We start from the raw sequence: 18,110 nt of genomic DNA, 5'->3' as shown, positions 1-18,110 counted from the left end.
ACAAAGTCCATTGGGCCCCCAGGATAGAGTGGTTTGTAAAGATTCTGTATGAAATAGAGGATGGTGGTGTGGACCAAAAGTCTGTCCAGTGTGTTGGCCGACTTCAGTCTTCCCACAAAGCCCAGGGAGGGGGCCGGAAGTCACTGCTTCTTCTTAGACAGGCCTAGGGGACCTGGATTCTGAGCCTGCTCTAAAAGCCCTTAGTTCCTTCTGATCACACTGCTCAGCATGCCAAGGTATGCCTTGTTTGGGGATATTGTTCTCTGAGCCCCGACAAGATCTTAGCCACTCTGTGTGGTCACCATTTCCCGTTGTGTCACAAGCTCACAGTCCTTTCTTTGCAGCGGGGACGGCCCCTCCCTCTGCCCAACCATTCATTCTCCCATTGATTCAACTGACTCTGATCCCAGTTGGAAGGAACACCCTTGGTCACTCTCCCAGCAGGAAGAAGGAATTGTGTGTGTGTGTGTGTGTGTGTGTGCGCGCGCGCGCTCGTGCATGTGTGATTCCACAGCTTTCTGTGCCACATTCATTTTTCCATTCAGCGAAAGTGTATCGGGGCCCCTCCTCCGTCAGCCTGTCTGCTGTCCTGTCTGTCTAGCTGACCAGGCCATCAGCTCCTTGAGGGTGAGACGTCACCCCCTCTGTGGGGTTTCCCATCCCGTGTGCCCAGCACAGTTCCGATTTCAACTGTTGTCCTGGTGGAATTATTTGTGGGGCTCCTTTTGCTCTCAGAAATGTCCTGGTTTAGGTGAAAAATTAGAGGATTGCTCTAGTTTTACACCTAATAGCTGCTTAGCAGATGTTAAAAGAAATGGTTGGGTGGGTGGATATGGGTCGTCTGCTTTTCATGACCCAGAGATGCCATTTTGGAGGGGGTACTAGGGATTGAACTCAGGGGTGCTCAGCCACCGAGCCCCATCCCCAGCCCTATTCTGTATGTTATTTAGAGACAGGGTCTCACTGAGTTACTGTGTGCCTGCTCTTGCTGAGGCTGGCTTTGAACTCACGATCCTCCTGCCTCAGCCTCCTGAGCCACTGGGATTACAGGTATGCTCCACTGCACTCAGCAGAGAGGACATCTTGCTCTGAGTGGAAGGCCAGAGACAGCACTGCTAGGCCAGGTAGAGGAATCCTACAATCTCCGACATTTTGCTTACAGGTAACGGGGTTTTCTTGTTGGTGAGATTCCAACAGGACACCCAGCATGCTAAGAAAGGGCTGGTGTGGGGGTGACCTTTGTGAATGGAACAAAGCCCACTTGTTAGACGTGGGTAGGGCTCAGGCGCTGGGCTCTGGGCCCAGACCCTAAGCATGAATCCTGGTTCCATTATTTTGGGCTGTTCGACCCCCTTCCCTGAGTCCCATTGTCCTTGTCTATAAAATTGGTCAATAACTTCACAGCTTTGTCTCGCAAATTAGGAGATAATGAATGTCAAATATTAGGTGGAACCATATGAAATCTTCTCTGTTGGACTATTTTGACCTCTAAAGTGGCGCTCCATGTGGTCCAATCTGGCAGGTGTGTAATCAGTGATTATGATGGTGGGGGCTGGGGTGGAGTTCAGTGGTAGAGCACTTGCCCAGCATGCACAAGGCCTTGGGTTTGATCCCTGAAAGTAAGAACAATTAAAAATAATAAAAAAAGAAAGAAATGGCTGAACTGTTTTTTCTGCATCCGTCACCTGGCTGAACAGATATTTCATTCTGTCACTCAACAGATTTGCTGAGCACTGCCCAGGTGCCAGAAATCGCCAGCAGGAGGAAAAGCAAAAATTCCTTGGAAAGGTGGACGAGTCTCTTTAACACATGGGGCGCAGGGGAGCCCGAGGGGGCATGCTGGCTGAGGCTGCTGCAGAGCCATCTTGGGGTGTGACCAGGACTATGGGGGGGGGGGTGGGCCTGAGCTTGTGGAGGGCGAGAACTGAGGCTGGAGCCAGCGTGATCTGATCTCGGCAGACCCTCGTTTCTCAAAGGTCGGGCTGAGCTGGGTATGGTGGTATGTACCCATAATCCCAGCTACGAGGAGGCTGGGGCAGGAGCGTCTCTTGAGCTGAGGAGTTTGAGGCCAGCCTGGGCCCCGAACTGAGGGCTCCTCTCACAAAGGCAACCAGCAGGCTGATAGGAGCCCCGCTGGCTGCAGTGGAAGGATCCGGGGTGAAGCCCAGGTGAGAAAGCAGATTTCTCACATCAGCCAGGCCTCCGCCTGGTGTTTCTCTGTATTTAGTTACCAGTGACAAGGGTTGATATCTATTGTACCTTTTTCTTTTAAGTATTATAATAAAATCGTATTAATCCTTGCAGTCAGAGTAGCTGGGGATTGAAGGAAGGTGCCTGTTTCCCTCGTTGGGGTTCAGTCCGGCAGAGAAGTTTCTAGAACTATGCCTCCCAACAGTAGCTACTTGTGTAGTGTGTGGTCATGGAGCACTTAAATGTGGCTAGTCCCAAGAGAGGTTGATGTAAGTATAGTATGCACATCAGTTTTCAAGGATTTATCACAGAAAAAAAAAAAGAGAGAGAATATGAAATTCTCATTAAAAATTTAAAATTTTGCTTATATGTCAAAACGATAATAATTTGGATATACTAGGTTAAAGAAAATATATTAATAACATTAATTTTATCTGATTTTAGCTTTTTAAAATTTTTTTTAGTCGTTGATGGATCTTTATTTTATTTATTTATTTATATGTGGTGCTGAGAATTGAACCCAGTGCCTCACACGTGCTAGGCAAGCACTCTACAACTGAGCCACCACCCCAGCTCCTGATTTTAACCTTTTTAATGTGGCTATTAGGGAACTTAAAGTTACATGGGTGCTTGCATTATATTTTATTGGAAAGTGCTTTTTTTTTTTTTTTTTTTTTTTGTCTCAGCGTAATCTCAGCAATGCTGAGGTAAGGGAGTGGCCACAATGTGAAAATAGTACCTGGATAAACTTGTTTAACACACCAACACCTTTTGAGGAGTTTCAGGAATGGGAGGATCAGGGAACTATTTCAGATCAGCCTTGCTGTGACTTGGACCACGTTAATCGGATATAAAAAGGCAGGGGTGGGTGGAGGGATAAAAAGAATTGGAAAATGAAAACCAGACTATGATGTGATAAGGGGAATAAATGCTAGTGTTCTGTAGCCCAGTGGGATAGCTGTAGTTTGCAAAAAATTAACCCCAGGGGCACTTTACCACTAAGATATATCTCCAGCCCTTTTTAATTTTTTTTATTTGAGACAGGGTCATGCTAAGTTGCTGAGGCTCTCCTCAAACTTGTGATCCTCCTGCCTCAGTCTCTGGAGTGGCTGGGATTACAGGTGTGCAACACCATGTCGCCCCCCCCCCCTTTTTTTTTTTTATAAAAAACTGGCTCAGTGGTAGAGCACTTGCCTAGCATGTGTGAGGCACTGGGTTCGATTCTCAGCACCGCATATAAATAAATGAACAAAATAAAGGCCCATCAATGTCTAAAAAAGAAAAGAAAAGCTGAAACACAGAAGTTTGAAGACTTCCAGTACAAAGAAATGACTGATGTTTAAGGAGACAGGAGACGGAAATACTAATTACCTTCATTTGATCATTATCCATTGTATACATGTATCACTCTGTACTGTAAGAGGCACCATTATTATGTGTTAATTTCAATAAAAGGGAGGAGAGAAGAGTGATCTCACAGGGCTGGACCATGGCTTAAGCCTGGAAGTAAAAGAACCAGTGATTTTTTTTTTTTTTGCATTGGCCCCTGAAGACAGGTGCACCAACACCTCAGTCCAGAAACCCAAGAAAGGCCTGAGGAGTGAGGGGCCCAGGTGTGTCCCAAGGGGCTTAGGAGGTCCAGAAACCAACCAGAGGCTCCAAGTCAGGGTCTTGGGGGTTTGCTCACTCAGACCCTGTTAGACTGTGGCTGTGCTGCATGGGTCATTATACGACGGGTAAAATCGCCAATCCTGTGTGTAAGGACTCCCTGTTGTGAGAACATGGAGCTACCAGAAGCAGCGGGCATGGTTTGTGTCCTGCCCACACCTTTTCTTTTGCTTCTGTGAGTCTGTCTCCAGCCCCTGTGACCTTGACCTTGTTCGTAACTACAGACACCATCTTCTCTAAGTGGCTCCCTATGGGCTTTGGTGGCCCCGCCCATTCAGAGAACCAGAGGCCCCAGAGCCCGTGACCGACTGGTGTAGATGTGGGGAGACTCGGCCTCCAGGTGGTACATCTCTCAGGTGCTCTTCAGGGCTAGGGCTGAGGCAGCACCTGAATTCACACCTTGTTCGGCTTCTCCTTCCCTGTCCTACTCTCCCGATTTCCTTACTGGCTTCCCCTGGGGACACTCTTAAATAAACCACGTGTTCCCAAATGCTTGTCTCAGGGTCTGCATCCCTGACTTTACTAGGGATATTGATCTTGACCCTGGGAGGTAGCCCTGTCACATGCAAACACAGTATAGGTGTGATTCCAGACACTTGAGATACCTTGCCGAGAGCCTGGAGCTGGTGTGCGGACTAGCAGGGGCTTCAGGGCCAGACGGGGCCCCATGTGGTCTGTGTCCCTCAGGACCATATCTAGGAAGCCGCAAAGAACCTCACGCCCACAGCCACGTGATTTCCCCTCGGACTCTTTATTTACTGCTCTTTTGTCAGGCTCTTCGGCAAACACCTTTCCATCTCCACCACGACCTCTTTTCCAGAAAGTTGAACTTGTGCCCAGCTCCGGCCATCTTCACGACACCCCCTGCCATCTCACACTGAATATTTCAAAATCAAGACCAAAACAGGAACTTGGCTGGGTTTTGCAACACAGAAGTTCTGGGTTGACATTTATAGAAAGGGGGGCGGGGAAGAGCGCCGAGTCCACGGGGTACATCCACACTGAGGGGAGGCACACTGGGTGGGCAGGACAGTGTCTGAGCCCTGGGGCTTCCAGACACTTCAGAGATCACTGATTTAGGATGGGGAGACCTTTAGGAAAAGCTACAAGACACACCGCCTGCACGTGGGGGTGCTCACTTCCCCTTCATGTAGACTAGATAAAAATAAAAGAAAACCCACAAACCCACATGAACCAAACGCACACACAGGACAGTCTCTAGATGCACACCCTCAGAGAGGCACTTGTGTTTTCACGTCTGGGGTTGGAGAGAAGATCCAACAGGAGCCACTGTCCCCAGGGGGGGGGGGGACAACCATTTCTGAGTCTCTGATCTGAGAGGTGGTACTGGCCCCGCTGGATGGGAAAGGGGCTTGCTTAAAGAAGACGCCCCCATCCCAATTTCATGGGGTCAGTGACTTTTGGGAAGATTTGTGCCCTGAGTATTTCCTGAATAAAGAGGCATTTCTTTTTTTTTTTTTTTAGTGGTGGTGCTGGGGATTGAACGCAGGGCCTTGTGCATGCGAAGCAAACACTCTACCAACTGAGCTATATCCCCAGCCGCAATAAAGTGGAATTTCTAAAAAGTACAACATCGAAGGGTAAAGGCTGCCTGTTTATTACTTTTTAAATTTATTTTTAATTTTTTTAGGTACTGGGGATTGAACTCAGGGGCACTCGACCAAACTGAGCCACATCCCCAGCCCTATTTTGTATTTTATTTAGAGACAGGGTCTCACTGAATTGCTTAGCGCCTCGCCATTGCTGGGGCTGGCTTTGAACTTGCGCTTCTCCTGCCTCAGCCTCCCGAGCTGCTGGGATTACAGGTGTGCACCTGAACGCCTGGCTTATTTTTAATTTTTTAAACTTTAACTTTTTGCAATGCTGGGGATGGAACCCACAGTCTTGCACATGCTAGGCAAATGCTTTACTGCTGAGTTACATCCCCAGCTCAAGGCTGAGCATTCAAAGGTAGTTTCTTAGCCTTGGGGACTGACTGGTTCCGTGCCCGGTTTGCTATTCTCAGAGGCTGGCTCGGTGCCCGAGCTCAGCAGCCATGCAACAAGTGCTTACTGAGTGCCCGAATGAAATGATCCAAAGTGAAAATCCTGTTCCCCCAAGAACACAGATTTATAACCTCTTCATTGGTTATAAAATAGTTCTTTTTTTTTAACCTTCAAAGTGAAATTATAATTTACTTATGCTCCTGGTCCTAAAGGAATTTTTTTTTTTAAGCTGAAGTTAACTCTTTTCATTGGACTCAGGGAATTTATCTGGATGTGTCCAAATGAAAGAATCTTTGGCAAACACACTGGTGAACTTCAACAGGAGGGTCGGTCCACCTCGAAGGCCAGCAGCTGTTTGGGCTGGAGGTGAGGCCAGGGTCCTTCCATGTTGGGTCTGAGGTCTAGGAGGAGGGGTGGTTTGTTTCCCATGCCCTGGGGAAGGTCTGAATGTGGCTGGAGGCAAAGAAGCTGGCATTTAGCTGCCAGCAGTAGGAAGGATGGGACCTGAGGTGGTGGCAGGAGAGGGGTCAGAGCCTGGCCATAGACTCGAGGACCAGGCAAGAGAAAGTGGCTGGGGTTGATGGGGCATCTTTACATGCTGAACTCAGGCTCAGGAGGTGCTGGTCTCAGGGGAGGGAGCCTCAAGCCCCTGGGGAGAAGCACATGGAGAAACCGCTCTGATGCATCTGTTTCCAGGGAAAGTTCTGAGCTGAATCCCTGGGCCCTCGGGGAGCAGGAGGGCTGGGTGTCTGCATTGCAGAGAGAAAGCTAAGAAGGGCTGAGAGGCAGTAAGGAATGGATTGGAGGTGGCACCTGGAGACCCCAGGAAGGCGAATTTGAAATAACGGTGCAGTTTAAGGTGCATCAGGGCCCAGGGTGCATTTCCATGTGTTCCACCTTGAACTTCAGGGCATGGCTGCTGAAGACCCTGTGATCCCAGAATCCCCTTCCCTTTTCCCTCATTCCAATTGCAAATAGAGAATTCTTGGGCATGGTCTGGGGATGTGATTTTTTTTGTTGTTGGTTTGCTTTGTTTCCTGCACCAGGGCTCTACAGAGAGTGGCCAAATGCCCGGCTAGTTTCAGGAGGGTCAGGGGTGAGTTCCCTGGGGTGGCTTCAGTGGACACCGAGGCCCTTCCCGGGGAGGACAAGGCACAGGTACCCCAAATCCCACCCTGCTCCCTGTAGGTCTCCCAGTGGTGCCACCCCGTCTGGTCAGGCAGGGGGAGGGCCCCTGGGGTGTGAGAGGCCTGGAGGACTTAGGGAAGCAGGGACGCTCCGGGGCTCCCTCAGGTCAGGGCACCATGTGCCACCACTTGAAGGCGAAGGGCTTCCTGTGGACGTTGGTGCCACAGTGGACCTCCCCCAGGAACTTGTGGTAGGCGGAAATGTCGTCGATGAAGGTGCAGGTGACCCCCAGGGGCTCCAGCAGGGCGCGCACGTGTGTCTCCAGACAGCACTCCTCCTCCACCTGGGGCCCGAACGGCTTGGGGATGCCTAGGTCCTTGTCCAGCACGATCATGTTCACCTACCACAGGGTCAGTCGTTTAGTGGCACTGGCTACAGGTCTGCCCTGACCCAAGCTCCGAGGACCCTTCCTTAATCCTATGAAGAAGGTACTAGAACAATCCCCTCTTTATGGATGGGGAAACTGAGGCCCAGAGGAGGCTAAGCAACTCATGAATGGCGGGGCTGAGGTGGGAAACCAGGCAACCCCTGCCTTGTGTGTATGTGTGTGCAAAGGTGTGCACATGTGTGAGTTCACGTGTGTTCACGTGGGTGAATGTGCACACATCGGAACAAACACATACATCTTATACATGTGTGTGGATATGCACACACGTGGGTTTATAGTGCATTTGTGTGCACTTGAGCTCACGTGTGTGTGTGTGTGTGTGTTGATCTAATTGCTTTCTGCCTCATGGAGACTCCCCTCTATGGTAACAAGAATCCCTCCTGTACATAGAGGCCTTTGTACCTGATGCAAAGCACTTCCTCTCCGATGAGGTATAGGACTCTCATTACCCTGGCGAGGAAGCTAGGACAAGCCTATCCCCGCTAGGAGGGAATGGAGGACCTCAGAGAGGGCGAGTGCCTGGGGTGAGGTCACACAGCAGCTCACCCGGGACCAGGACATAGGCCTCCTGATTGGATAGCTTCAATCGGAGTTCCTCCTGGATCTGGCTACCTCCTACATGGTGTGGGGTGAGGGTCAGGTTCTGGGGGTCTCACCATATTTGGGAAGAATGCTCTGGCCTGGCGGTCCTCATCCATCTTGAACAGAGCGGGCAGGTCAATGATGTCCTGCTCCGTCAGCCCCAGCTCCTTCTTGAGGATGTCACGGTTCCAGTCCAGGCAGCGCTGGGTGGGGACAGCAGGAGAACACGCAGGTAAGGTGACACACACCTGTCACCTTCTCTGCAGCAGCAGGCCAGGGGCCATAGCACCCCAGAGAGACTTCCTGTGCTTAGCCAGCACCACATCTCCCAGGGCCCCTCCACAGGGCTCAGGGACAGTAGCAACTCCGAGGAAGGTTCCAGAAATAATCCCAGCAACTGTCACTTATGAGCATCTACGAGGAGCCAGACCCCGTCTAAGTGCTCCTCATACAGTGTCTCCGTGGCCCCTCACACCACCCCAGGAGGTGAGGGTGACACTCAGGAAGATTCTGCTGCGAGTGGACACTAACGGGTACAAGAACTGGCCCTGTCCCAAGCACTTCCCACAGATCAGCTCTTTCAGCTCCAACCCAGGAGGCAGACGCCACTGTCGTCCCTTTTGTAGCCACAAGGGAACCAAAGGCAGAGTCTCCTTCGCGAGCTGCCGGGATCCTACTGCTACAAGCAGCGGACCACTTTCCCGCGGCCGGTGAGGCCTTCTGTAGATTTTACTGGGTGCTACATGGCTTCCCCGGGGTCCTCTTCACCCCTCTTCCCTGCTGCTGGGTGGATCGGCCCCACTCTGGTCTTCGGGGGGAACTCTAACTAGTTCTTGCCTCTGCCCCTTTGCCCCTGTGATGGGGTCAGGAATGGGCTTTGATCCAGGATGGAGCAAAACAGGACACAGAATCCCCACCTCCCCTGGCCATGGGAATTGGTTCAGGTTGGCCCACATCAGAGTGAGAAAAGCAAACTCTTGTTCAGTTGTCGGTGGGCATGGAAGAGCTCTTTCTCTGTAGATGGCGTGCTGGGTGGCCTGGGGCCTTGAACTATTGCAGCCCTGTTCCTACCACGGGGGCATCTGAGAGAACAAGAAATGCAGAGACGTGGAGCTGGAGCCCTGATCAACTTGTGCCTGAAATCCATGCCACTTTCTAGTTGCTTAGGGCCTTTTTAAGTTGCTGCGGCTGGCCTTGAACTTGCAATCCTCCTGCCTCAGATTCCCAAGCTGCTGAGATTACAGGTGGGCACACGACAGTGCCTGGCTCCTGCTTTTTAATTCTTAAAAATGTGGTTCTTTTAAATTGCCCAATAAATACCCAATTCAAATAAATATGACTAATTTGTATTTCTTGATGCAATTTGAGACTTAGGAATTCAGAAGGGGGGGTCTGAAGACCTCAGGGACCTTTGAGCTAAAACTCAGAGGTTGGCATGTGCTCCTAAAACCTTTTTTTTTTTTTCCCCTGGAGAGCAAGTTTTTGGTTTTGTGTTCTCAAGGGCATGGGCTCTCGTGCAGCTGAGACCTCGGCTCTTTGGCACTACTGGCCACCTTCCTTTCCTGGTCTCCTGTTTGTTTGCTTCCAGTCTCTGCTAGAAGGGACTAGGTGGCCCCTCACCCTCCACCTTCAGCTCAGTGCCTGCTGAGCCTCCTGGTGCTGACGCACTCTGGGTCTAAGCCCTGGGCCCTGCGCATTCTCTGCGGAAGCCCCCGAGGTGCGCGGACGGGAGCCTGGAAGCTCCCTGGGGCCCTGCCCGTCCTCACCTGGAAGTACAGGTTCTCCTGCACCAGTTTCTCGTTGGACAGGATCTTGTTGATGGTGATCCGCTTGCTGCTCATGCCGCCCAAGCCTGTGGGCCATGGAGGGCAGATGGTCAGGCCTCAGATATGGGGCTGGGGGCGGGGGGCTCTGTCTGAGATAACTGCTGGACAGGAATGGAGGACAGGGCCAGGGCCGGGCTGGGGGCCGGAGAGGCCAGGACAGGGGAAATCCTGGCCCTCTGCCTGGGGACAGCAGGACACACTCCTTTCTCTTGGGTCCCTCTTGTCACCTGAGCCAGGAGAGAAGCGGCAGCCCTGCTCTCTGTCTGGCCAGAGGGGTGGGTGGCACAAGTAGACCTGCTCCTAGGGACCAGCAGCACCAGGCTGAGTGTGGCAGAAGCAGAGTCACCCTCCTGCTTGTCCAGCCCCACCTCCTGCTCGGCGCCTGCCTCAAAGGGGCAAAAAGTAACTTAAGAAACAATGGATGGAGGTGAAGGTGATGGTCGGCCCACATTGTTATCATTATCGTTATTATCATTTTTGCGGTGCTGGGGGTTGAACTCAGGGGTGCTCTACTATTGAGCTACATCCCCAGCCCTTTTTCATTTTTTATTTTGATTTCCTTTTTTTATTTGCTGTACTGAGGGTCGAACCCAAGGCCTTGCGCATGGTCGGCAAGTGCTCTGCCACTGAGCTGCACTCCAGCCCTTATTCTTTGAGACAGGGTCTCACTAAATTGTGGGGGCTGGCCTTGAATTTGCCATCCTCTTGCCTCAGCCTCCCAAGAAGTTGGGGTTACTGTGCCCAGCTCTAAATGTATCAATGTTTCTGAATAGAAGTGGCTAAAATGATAAATAGGTTATGTGCATTTTGCCACAATTAAAAAAAATAAAGAAATAGACATTGCCCTGTCCTCTCTAACCTGGCTGGTTGTCTCTACCAGATCAGCTTTCTGTTTTTTCTATGATTAACTTAAGTGCAAACCTTATCCCTGTCTACAGCTGTCCCAGTTTGCTGGGTGTCTGAATTCAGCAGGTCACTCTCACTCTGGGGCCCAGGGTGATGACGCCTGGCCGTGCACCCCGGCTGCCCAAACTCGCGTCTCTTCCTGGGCCTGAACGCAGTAGGTGCTTTCCTCTCCCTCTCTTTGCAGAGCAGAAGCTCTCTGAGTGCGTGAGGCGTCCTGGTTGTGAGAGTCAACCCTTGGACTCTCCTCTGGCCTTGTGTCATTTAAAGCACACACTGGGTGCTGAAGAGGCACTCTGTGCTGTTGAGGACAGTGAGAGGCAGTGGACAGCTCAGCGTCCACCTGGTCACAGCAAGGGAGATGAGAGGCAGGTGCTGTTCCCACCACGATGCCTCCTACACCCAGGGTGGGCCAGATGCCCAGGGACACGGGGCTGGGCACAAGGGACAGGTGTATATGTGTCCAGCCCCCTGAGGGTCTCTCTGGGGCTCCCGTTTCCTAGTGTTTGCCCAGGCCCGTGGACACCCACCTTTGAACATGATGGCCTCCCCGTGGCCCTCCTTCTGCTTCTCCCGGAAGAGCTTGTAGCAGGCTGAGGTGCTGGCCATGAGCAACCGGAACTCCTGCAAGACATTCCCGTGGCTTAGAGTCAGCAGGAGAAGGTGGCCGAGGAGCAGAGGGAGCCCTGGCCTGAGGACCCAGAGCCCCATCTGCACCTCAGCTCTCACCCCCCGTACTGGGCTGCAGGGGCCGCCCTGTGGGCTTTGTCTCAGAGGACGATTTCTCACCCACCGTCCACTCTGACAATATCACTGGGTCAAAGCTCAGAGTCAAAGATGGCCTTGGGGGGCTGGGTCTGGGGCTCAGGGGCAGAGCGCTTGCCTAGCATGTGTGAGGCACCACATAAAAAATAAAATAAAGTTATACATATATTAAAAAAAAGATGGCCTTGGACAGAGTGGAGGAACCTCTCCAAGCTGCACAGAACGTCCAGGGCAGGAAGTGGCAGCCATTCCTTTCACGTCATAAGATAGAAGAACTTTCCCCAGACCCAAGGCCCACCCTGCATCACCCTCTAGAGTGCTGTGGCCAGTTCAGTAGCCACTAGAGCTGTGGCTGATCTTGCCTAGAGAGGTGCTATGTGAATAAAATACCAGATCGTGAAGATTTAGCATGAACAGAAAATGAAAAATGGCTAATAAATAATTCTTATATTAATTACATATTGAAATGCCAATATTTTGGGTTTCCTGGGTTAAAAATTCACCTGCTACAGCCACAACCGACAAACCAGCTTCAGCCTACTTCCCTCTTCCTCTGTGCTGTTTCCTTCAGACCCTGCCCTTGGCTGGCAAGGGCCAGGAGTACTTGGGTCCTCTACTATCCTTTCCTGTCCAGTCTTGGGGACTGGCTCACCTTGGTGCCTGGGATGGGGATGAAGGTCATGAACTCATCCACGTGGCCCACGGTCAGCCAGTCCGAGTAGAGCTCCACCGGCGCCTGCACCTGCTGGGCCTGCAGGAAGTCGCGCACCACCTTGGTCATCCGCCGCCCGCCGGACCTGGGTTGGGAGTGCAGAGGGGGCACCCCTCAGAAGGCTGCCCACCTCGCCTGCTGCCCCAGAGGGCCTGCCCCTGGTGTCCGGCCTCTGGGACCCGGCTGGAGCCAGGGTGGTGTCCGGGACGATGCGGGAGCCTGAGCCACAGGGTGAGACCCTGGTGCAGGCGGAGCCCAGGGAGAAAGGGGAGCGTCAGGTGAGGGCAGAACGGGACCCTCCGCCCCCGAGGTGCCGGTGAGAAGGGGAGGCCAGCCTCGTGCTCAGGAGTCCTGCCTGGGGTGCCCGGGGGTGGGGCCGCGAAGTGGGGCGGCTTCGAATCTGCCCTCGTCCACTGCTCCGTGGGACACTGACTTCCACTCACTTTATCTTTAATTGCTTCAAAAGACACCTCCTCCAGGAAGCCCTTCCTGACTTCCTGATTCCTGGAGGTCTTCGGTCTCCCCACACCCTTAGACTATGGTCCTTAGGGGGTCTGGTCTGGCTCCTGCCTGGCCTGCTAGACCAGCCTCCTCCCGCCCTCCTGGGTCTGTGGCTCCGGCCCTCTGCTCTCCCCACCAGGTCTTCCAGTGCCTCCTCCTCATCCCCGCAGCTCCCCTTGCTCCACAGAGCTGGCGCACCTGGGCCAGGAACCCTTCGCCATGCCACCCGCGTCCATCTTCTAAGAGCCCAGAGGAGTGCCTGGCCCACAGCTGGGCCTACGTGTCTCTAAGAAGCCCCCTCCACACCCCCAGAGGCTTAGGGGTCCCTCCTTGGGCCCCCTCTCCCTCCTCCTCCTCCTCCTCCTCTCGCTGTTCACCCTTCTCTTTCCTCAGGGCCTATTTGCATGTCTGAGACCTTTTCTGTCTCCTTGAAGGCAGGGACAGGGACACTTGGTCCAGGACACTTGGCTGATGCCAAAACAGCTTCATTCTGACTGGATGAGTGACCACCGAATGGAGGGGAAAGAAGAGGAGGGTGGGCAAATGGTCACTGCCTGTCCCACAGAGCAGAGCATCCATGGAGCTCAGAGGGACTTGATGTCCAGACCTTGGCTGGTCTCGCACATGCAGGTTCCTGGCAGCCCTTTTGTGAAGTGAGAACCCAAGTTCTCTCTCCCTAGCCACTGCCCTGATGGAGAAAAGAATTTGCCTTTCCTGTGCTGGTGGGTTAGCAGGGCAGGGAGGAGGGCAGCGTGGACAGGCCAAGGAGCCAGTGACTCATGCTTCTGGGGACAGGGCTGTCTTCTCATGTCTCTTTCACGTACGGTCAGCCCTGAGGGTTCACCGATGTGTTTCCGTTCACTCTCTGTGTCTCTCCACTGGACCCCCCCATTCCTTCCCACCTGGTTTATAACCTCATCTTACACCCTCACCTTTGGGGAAGAGGATGATTATATCAGGTGCTAATTTACGCTGAGACGTGAAGGCTCCCTTGTTTTCTTTCCAGGGTTGTCTGCCTATTGACAGGGTCATGGCCGGGGACTCTCCCAGGCACCGACACCATGCAGGGGCCACCCAGGCCACCCAAGCAGATCAGTGGCCCTCCGACTCCCGCCCCCCCGCTGCCCTCAGTGTCTCTTACAGAGGAAAACTGCTGCCGATGAGGATGCGCCCAAGGGGGTAGGCCTTGCCGTTCACAGTCACCGGGGGGCTGACCTCCAGGTTCCCAAAGGAATCCAGGCTGGTGACAGACTCAAAGAGGGGCTCCCGGGTCACGTAGCCGAAATCTGGGCCCTGGGTAGAGGCGACACCTGCTGTAAGTCTCCTGCCGCCAGGCCTCAGCCCCACGGCTGCCTCGGATGCCGGCTCCTTCTCCACGCGAGGTCTGGCCTGTGGCCTCTGGCGCCAGGGCCTCCCGGGGCATCTTGTTTCCACAAAGAGCAGGGGGTGCCGAGTGCGTGAGCGTGCCCACGTGCGTGCGTGGGAGTGAGGGTGCGCTGCTTCCCAAGCAGACCACAGTGGGGATCCCAGGATCGGTCCTCGGGGGCTGTTAGGTTCCTGCGCATCCCTCAATTTCCTGGGCCTTCAGTTTCCCCCTCTCTAGAAGAGGTATCCAGTAGGCGGCCTGAGGCAGGGGCCAGATTGGTTCATTGTTCCCAGGGGTTCTCTATCCCCTTCCCAGTAAGAGAATTTTGCATCCTGGCTAGTGTCAGGGTCACATGACTTGCTTTAGCCAATGAAATATAAGCAGAGGGGACACATGCCAGCTGTGAGCAGAAGCCACAGGGGTCACTGTGTGTGTCTGTCCACCTTCTTCTTCATGGGCCGGCAGAATGGCATTTCTCAGACTAAGGCTGTGGCTCTAGGTTCTAGAATGAAATAGACGGAGGCTCTAGAATGAGGCGGGCCAAGCTCCGGAATGCTATAGAATGAGAGTGGCTGGGGCTCTAGAATGGAGTGGGCGGAGGCTCTAGGATGCTCTAGAATGAAGTCTTTGAATGCTCTAGAACACTCCAGGAAAATGTACCAGGCACAAGACTCTAGAATGAGGTGGGCTGAGGTTCTAGGATGAGGCAGGCATGAAGAAGCAGAGCCACAGACGACCAACTAGTTATCAATATGGAGCATGAGCAAGAAGCAAACCTCTGTTGTCAGTTACTGAGAGTCAGGGGTTGCTTGTTACTGCACCTTAGCTAGTAAGAGCTGACTAATACATGTAGAATTGGCAGAAATGTAACATCCACACCTTCCCAACCCATCCCCAACAATCACGCTTGGCCACTGGGCCCAGAGTAGCCTCAGAATGCTTCCTAGCACCAAGAGCCCATCAAAATATAATCCCATTGATCTCTTGAATTTTAAGGTTCCTTTCGTGATGTTTTGGTGACGATGTAGGGATCTTGGTTGGGAACTGGCAGTGGGACTCTAGCTTGCCTTGACAAAAATCCCTTAAAAAAAAACACAGAGTGGGAGGCTGTGGCTTGTCTTGGCTGCGCTGAGGGACTCAAGGGACAGCCTGCGGCAGGGGTGGATGGCATCAGTGAGGCGCTTTCTTGCCTGGGCCCGAGCTGGCAACGTGGTGCTGGCTGGAGGTGGCTGGAGGCCACAGGTGAGCTTCCAGCATCTGCAGGGCCTAGCAAGCAGCAGAGCCAGCCTGGGCTGGCCTCCGGGACGGTGCAGCCCGGGGCCTTGGGACACTGGAGGCAGGTGGAGACCAGGGAAGAGCCCGGGCAGGTCAAACCTCGACCTGTGGCCACCCTGCTGCTGGCCATCTGACTTCACACCCTGCAGGGTTGGGGTCTGTGGGCAGCATCCAGGGCTGAAAACCGCCGAAACGGCGAGGACAGTACTGATGCCCCACACATTTCTCTCCCCACTTTACAGAGGAGTAACTGGGACCCGTGGAGGTCAGCGGCTTGCCCAAAGTCCCATTTTTGGTAAGGGACCGCTGCGCAAGGCCAGGTTCCTCTGGTATTTGACAGTGGGCCCACAACCTCGGCCCTCTCCTCTCCAAGGGGGAGGGGACTCCACGAGTAGGTGTTCTCGGGGCGGGTGGGAGCCTGGCACGGGGCCGCCTCTGAGCAGGGACTGATTTCAGTTCTGCCTTCCACCATGGTGTGGCTGGGGGCAGGAAAGGGGTGTGAAGATGGTCTCCGAGGAGTCCGGCTGTGTTAAATAAAACCTGCCTCTGCCCCAGCTCGAGCCCTGCCTAGCTCTGAGGTCAGAGCCAGGCTTTTTGACAGTCACGTGACTGTGTTTTTCTTCAGTGGAAACATTGTGCTCTAAGTTGCCTGGGGGACAGCAGCAGGGGCCAGGCCTCTGCAACTGGGTCTGGCCCTGTCTCCCACAGTTCCAGTGGCCACTATCCCAGCTGACCCACGTTGCAGATGAGAAAACAGGTCCCGGACAGTGGACCCGTGAGTCGGGGTGCCCGGGCCCTCCTGACCGCTCTGTCCTGTGAGGGTCCCTAGTGGCAACCCACGGGGGCCGTGGATCTCACCAGGAGCTGCTTTATGGGGAAGTCCTTGAGGTTCCCATCGCGGGGGGAGTCCAGCACCACGGGGAAGCCTTTGTGGGGGGCCTCGATGTAGCCAAACTCAATTTCGTCCTGTGGGGACAGAGGAGAGCAGTTAGTGGCTCCCTGGGGAGGCCCATGCTCATCAGTCGGCCAGGGAGTGGGGAGGCTCTGGGAACAGAGGGGGTTTGCACACAGAGGGGCACAGAGCAAACAGGGTGACTGCCTCGTACCCACCTCCTGGTCCCCAGGGGGGCTGAACCACTGAGCCCCATCCCCAGCCCTTTTTATGTTTTACTTTGAGAGAGGGTCTCACTAAGTTCCTCAGAGCCTCGCTAATTTGCTGAGGCTGGGTTTTGAACTTGTGATCCTCCTGCCCCAGCCTCCCAAGTCAGTGGTATTACAGATGTGCACCACTGCACCCAGCTTCAACCCTATTTTTTTTTTTTTTAAAAAAAGGCAATATCCTGAAATATTTTCCTTTAGGTTAGGCTGAAGAGTGTCCTGTATCCATAGTTACCGATCGGCCTTTCTTTTTAGTATCACTTAGACTTCACTGCATGTTGTCACCCAGGCCCCATGGAGGGACATCTAGGTTGTGACACAGCCCTTTGCTATACAAGAAGCCACACTGTAGCAAATTGACTTCTCCATGCATGTCTGTGCCCATGTGCAGGCACAAGCTGACCAGGTCCCCATACACAGTGGGACACTCAGCCATCTCCTCTTGGCTGACCTGAGGCCACGTCCCTCCCAGCCCTGGCCTGGGCTCCACACCTGGATCCAGCGGTCGCCGCGGTTCATGTACTGGAAGCAGACCTTCAGTTCACAGTTGGTTTTCTCCACCAGGTTCTTCACCTCCTTCAGGAACAGGTAGTTGTCTTTCATGCTGAGAAGGGTGAGGAAGAGGAGGCCAGGAGGAAGGGTGAGCGGGGACAAGGGCCACCCTCTGTGGTGACGTTAGACCTGGCACCTGTGGTCTGAGCTGGGCAGATGAGACCACATCTGTGTTCACGGTCACCTTTGTAAAGGCCACTGGGGTCAAGGGTCATGCAAACCCACCTACTTTATGCAGTGTTTGTCCAGGTCATGGACAAATAGAATGAGGAGGGGAACTCTCCCTCTCCTGCCCCCAAATCCTACATCTCGGATCCCCAGATTGAAGACGAGAGCGACGCCCGGCCTGGAGCTGGGGCTGGCTCTAGGTTACACAGCTGGGAAGTGACGGAGCCAGGACCCGAACTCAGGTCTGCCTGACCCTGAAGCCAGCCTTGGTCCCTCTGCCCTGCCACGTCTCGGGGCTGCGGCCGCCCCTTACCAGCAAACAAACACCGACACGGGAGGCAGGATGTTGGGGGTCATGATCCACGGTGCAATCCGGAATGTCACGGTGTCCGTGAAGATGGGGGTCAGGGGGATCCCCTGGGTGGGGAGAGAAGTCTCATTAGGAGTCCGGGAAGTAGCTCAGAGGGAGAGCGCTTGCTGGCATGGCTGAGGGCCTGGGCTGCGTCTCCAACACAGCAAAAGAAAGCAGCATGTAACCGGGTGCTTCCCACCCTGCCTTCCAAACTGATGGCAATGGTACATTTATTGAGCACTTACTTTATGCCAGGCTCTACTTTACAAGAGCTACAGGGGGTCAATGCTACTAAAATTCTCACTTTTCAGGGGCTGGGGATGTGGCTCAAGCGGTAGCGCGCTACCCTGGCATGCGTGGGGCACTGGGTTCGATCCTCAGCACTACATAAAAATAAAATAAAGATGTTGTATCCACCGGAAACTAAAAAATAAATATTAAAAAAAATGTCTCTCTCTCTCTGTCTCTCTCTTAAAAAAATTTCTCACTTTTTAGACGGGGACACTGAGG

At 53.5% G+C, this 18,110-nt stretch overlaps 1 protein-coding gene across 1 annotated transcript in view; it reads right to left on the bottom strand.

Annotated features, from left to right (window-relative positions):
• Positions 1–4,590: 4,590 nt before the first annotated feature.
• The window catches only part of Padi2 (peptidyl arginine deiminase 2), a 40,307-nt gene continuing 26,787 nt past the window's right edge, over positions 4,591–18,110 (bottom strand). The window contains exons 8-16 of the mRNA XM_046468508.2: positions 17,562–17,665; positions 17,021–17,132; positions 16,229–16,336; positions 13,871–14,022; positions 12,169–12,313; positions 11,282–11,375; positions 9,789–9,874; positions 8,097–8,225; positions 4,591–7,392 (exon numbers count right to left, since the gene is read on the bottom strand). Of these exons, the coding sequence (XP_046324464.1) occupies positions 7,159–7,392; positions 8,097–8,225; positions 9,789–9,874; positions 11,282–11,375; positions 12,169–12,313; positions 13,871–14,022; positions 16,229–16,336; positions 17,021–17,132; positions 17,562–17,665 (1,164 nt within the window). The 3' untranslated portion in view covers positions 4,591–7,158. The remainder of the gene's footprint in view (positions 7,393–8,096; positions 8,226–9,788; positions 9,875–11,281; positions 11,376–12,168; positions 12,314–13,870; positions 14,023–16,228; positions 16,337–17,020; positions 17,133–17,561; positions 17,666–18,110) is intronic.

The sequence above is a fragment of the Marmota monax genome, unplaced genomic scaffold (genome assembly GCF_021218885.2).
Source record: "Marmota monax isolate L192 unplaced genomic scaffold, Marmota_monax_Labrador192_F-V1.1 WCK01_AAM20220418_F8-fsc00008, whole genome shotgun sequence".
NCBI classification, from domain to species: domain Eukaryota; kingdom Metazoa; phylum Chordata; class Mammalia; order Rodentia; family Sciuridae; genus Marmota; species Marmota monax.
This window is presented reverse-complemented; position numbering and strand designations above follow the sequence as displayed.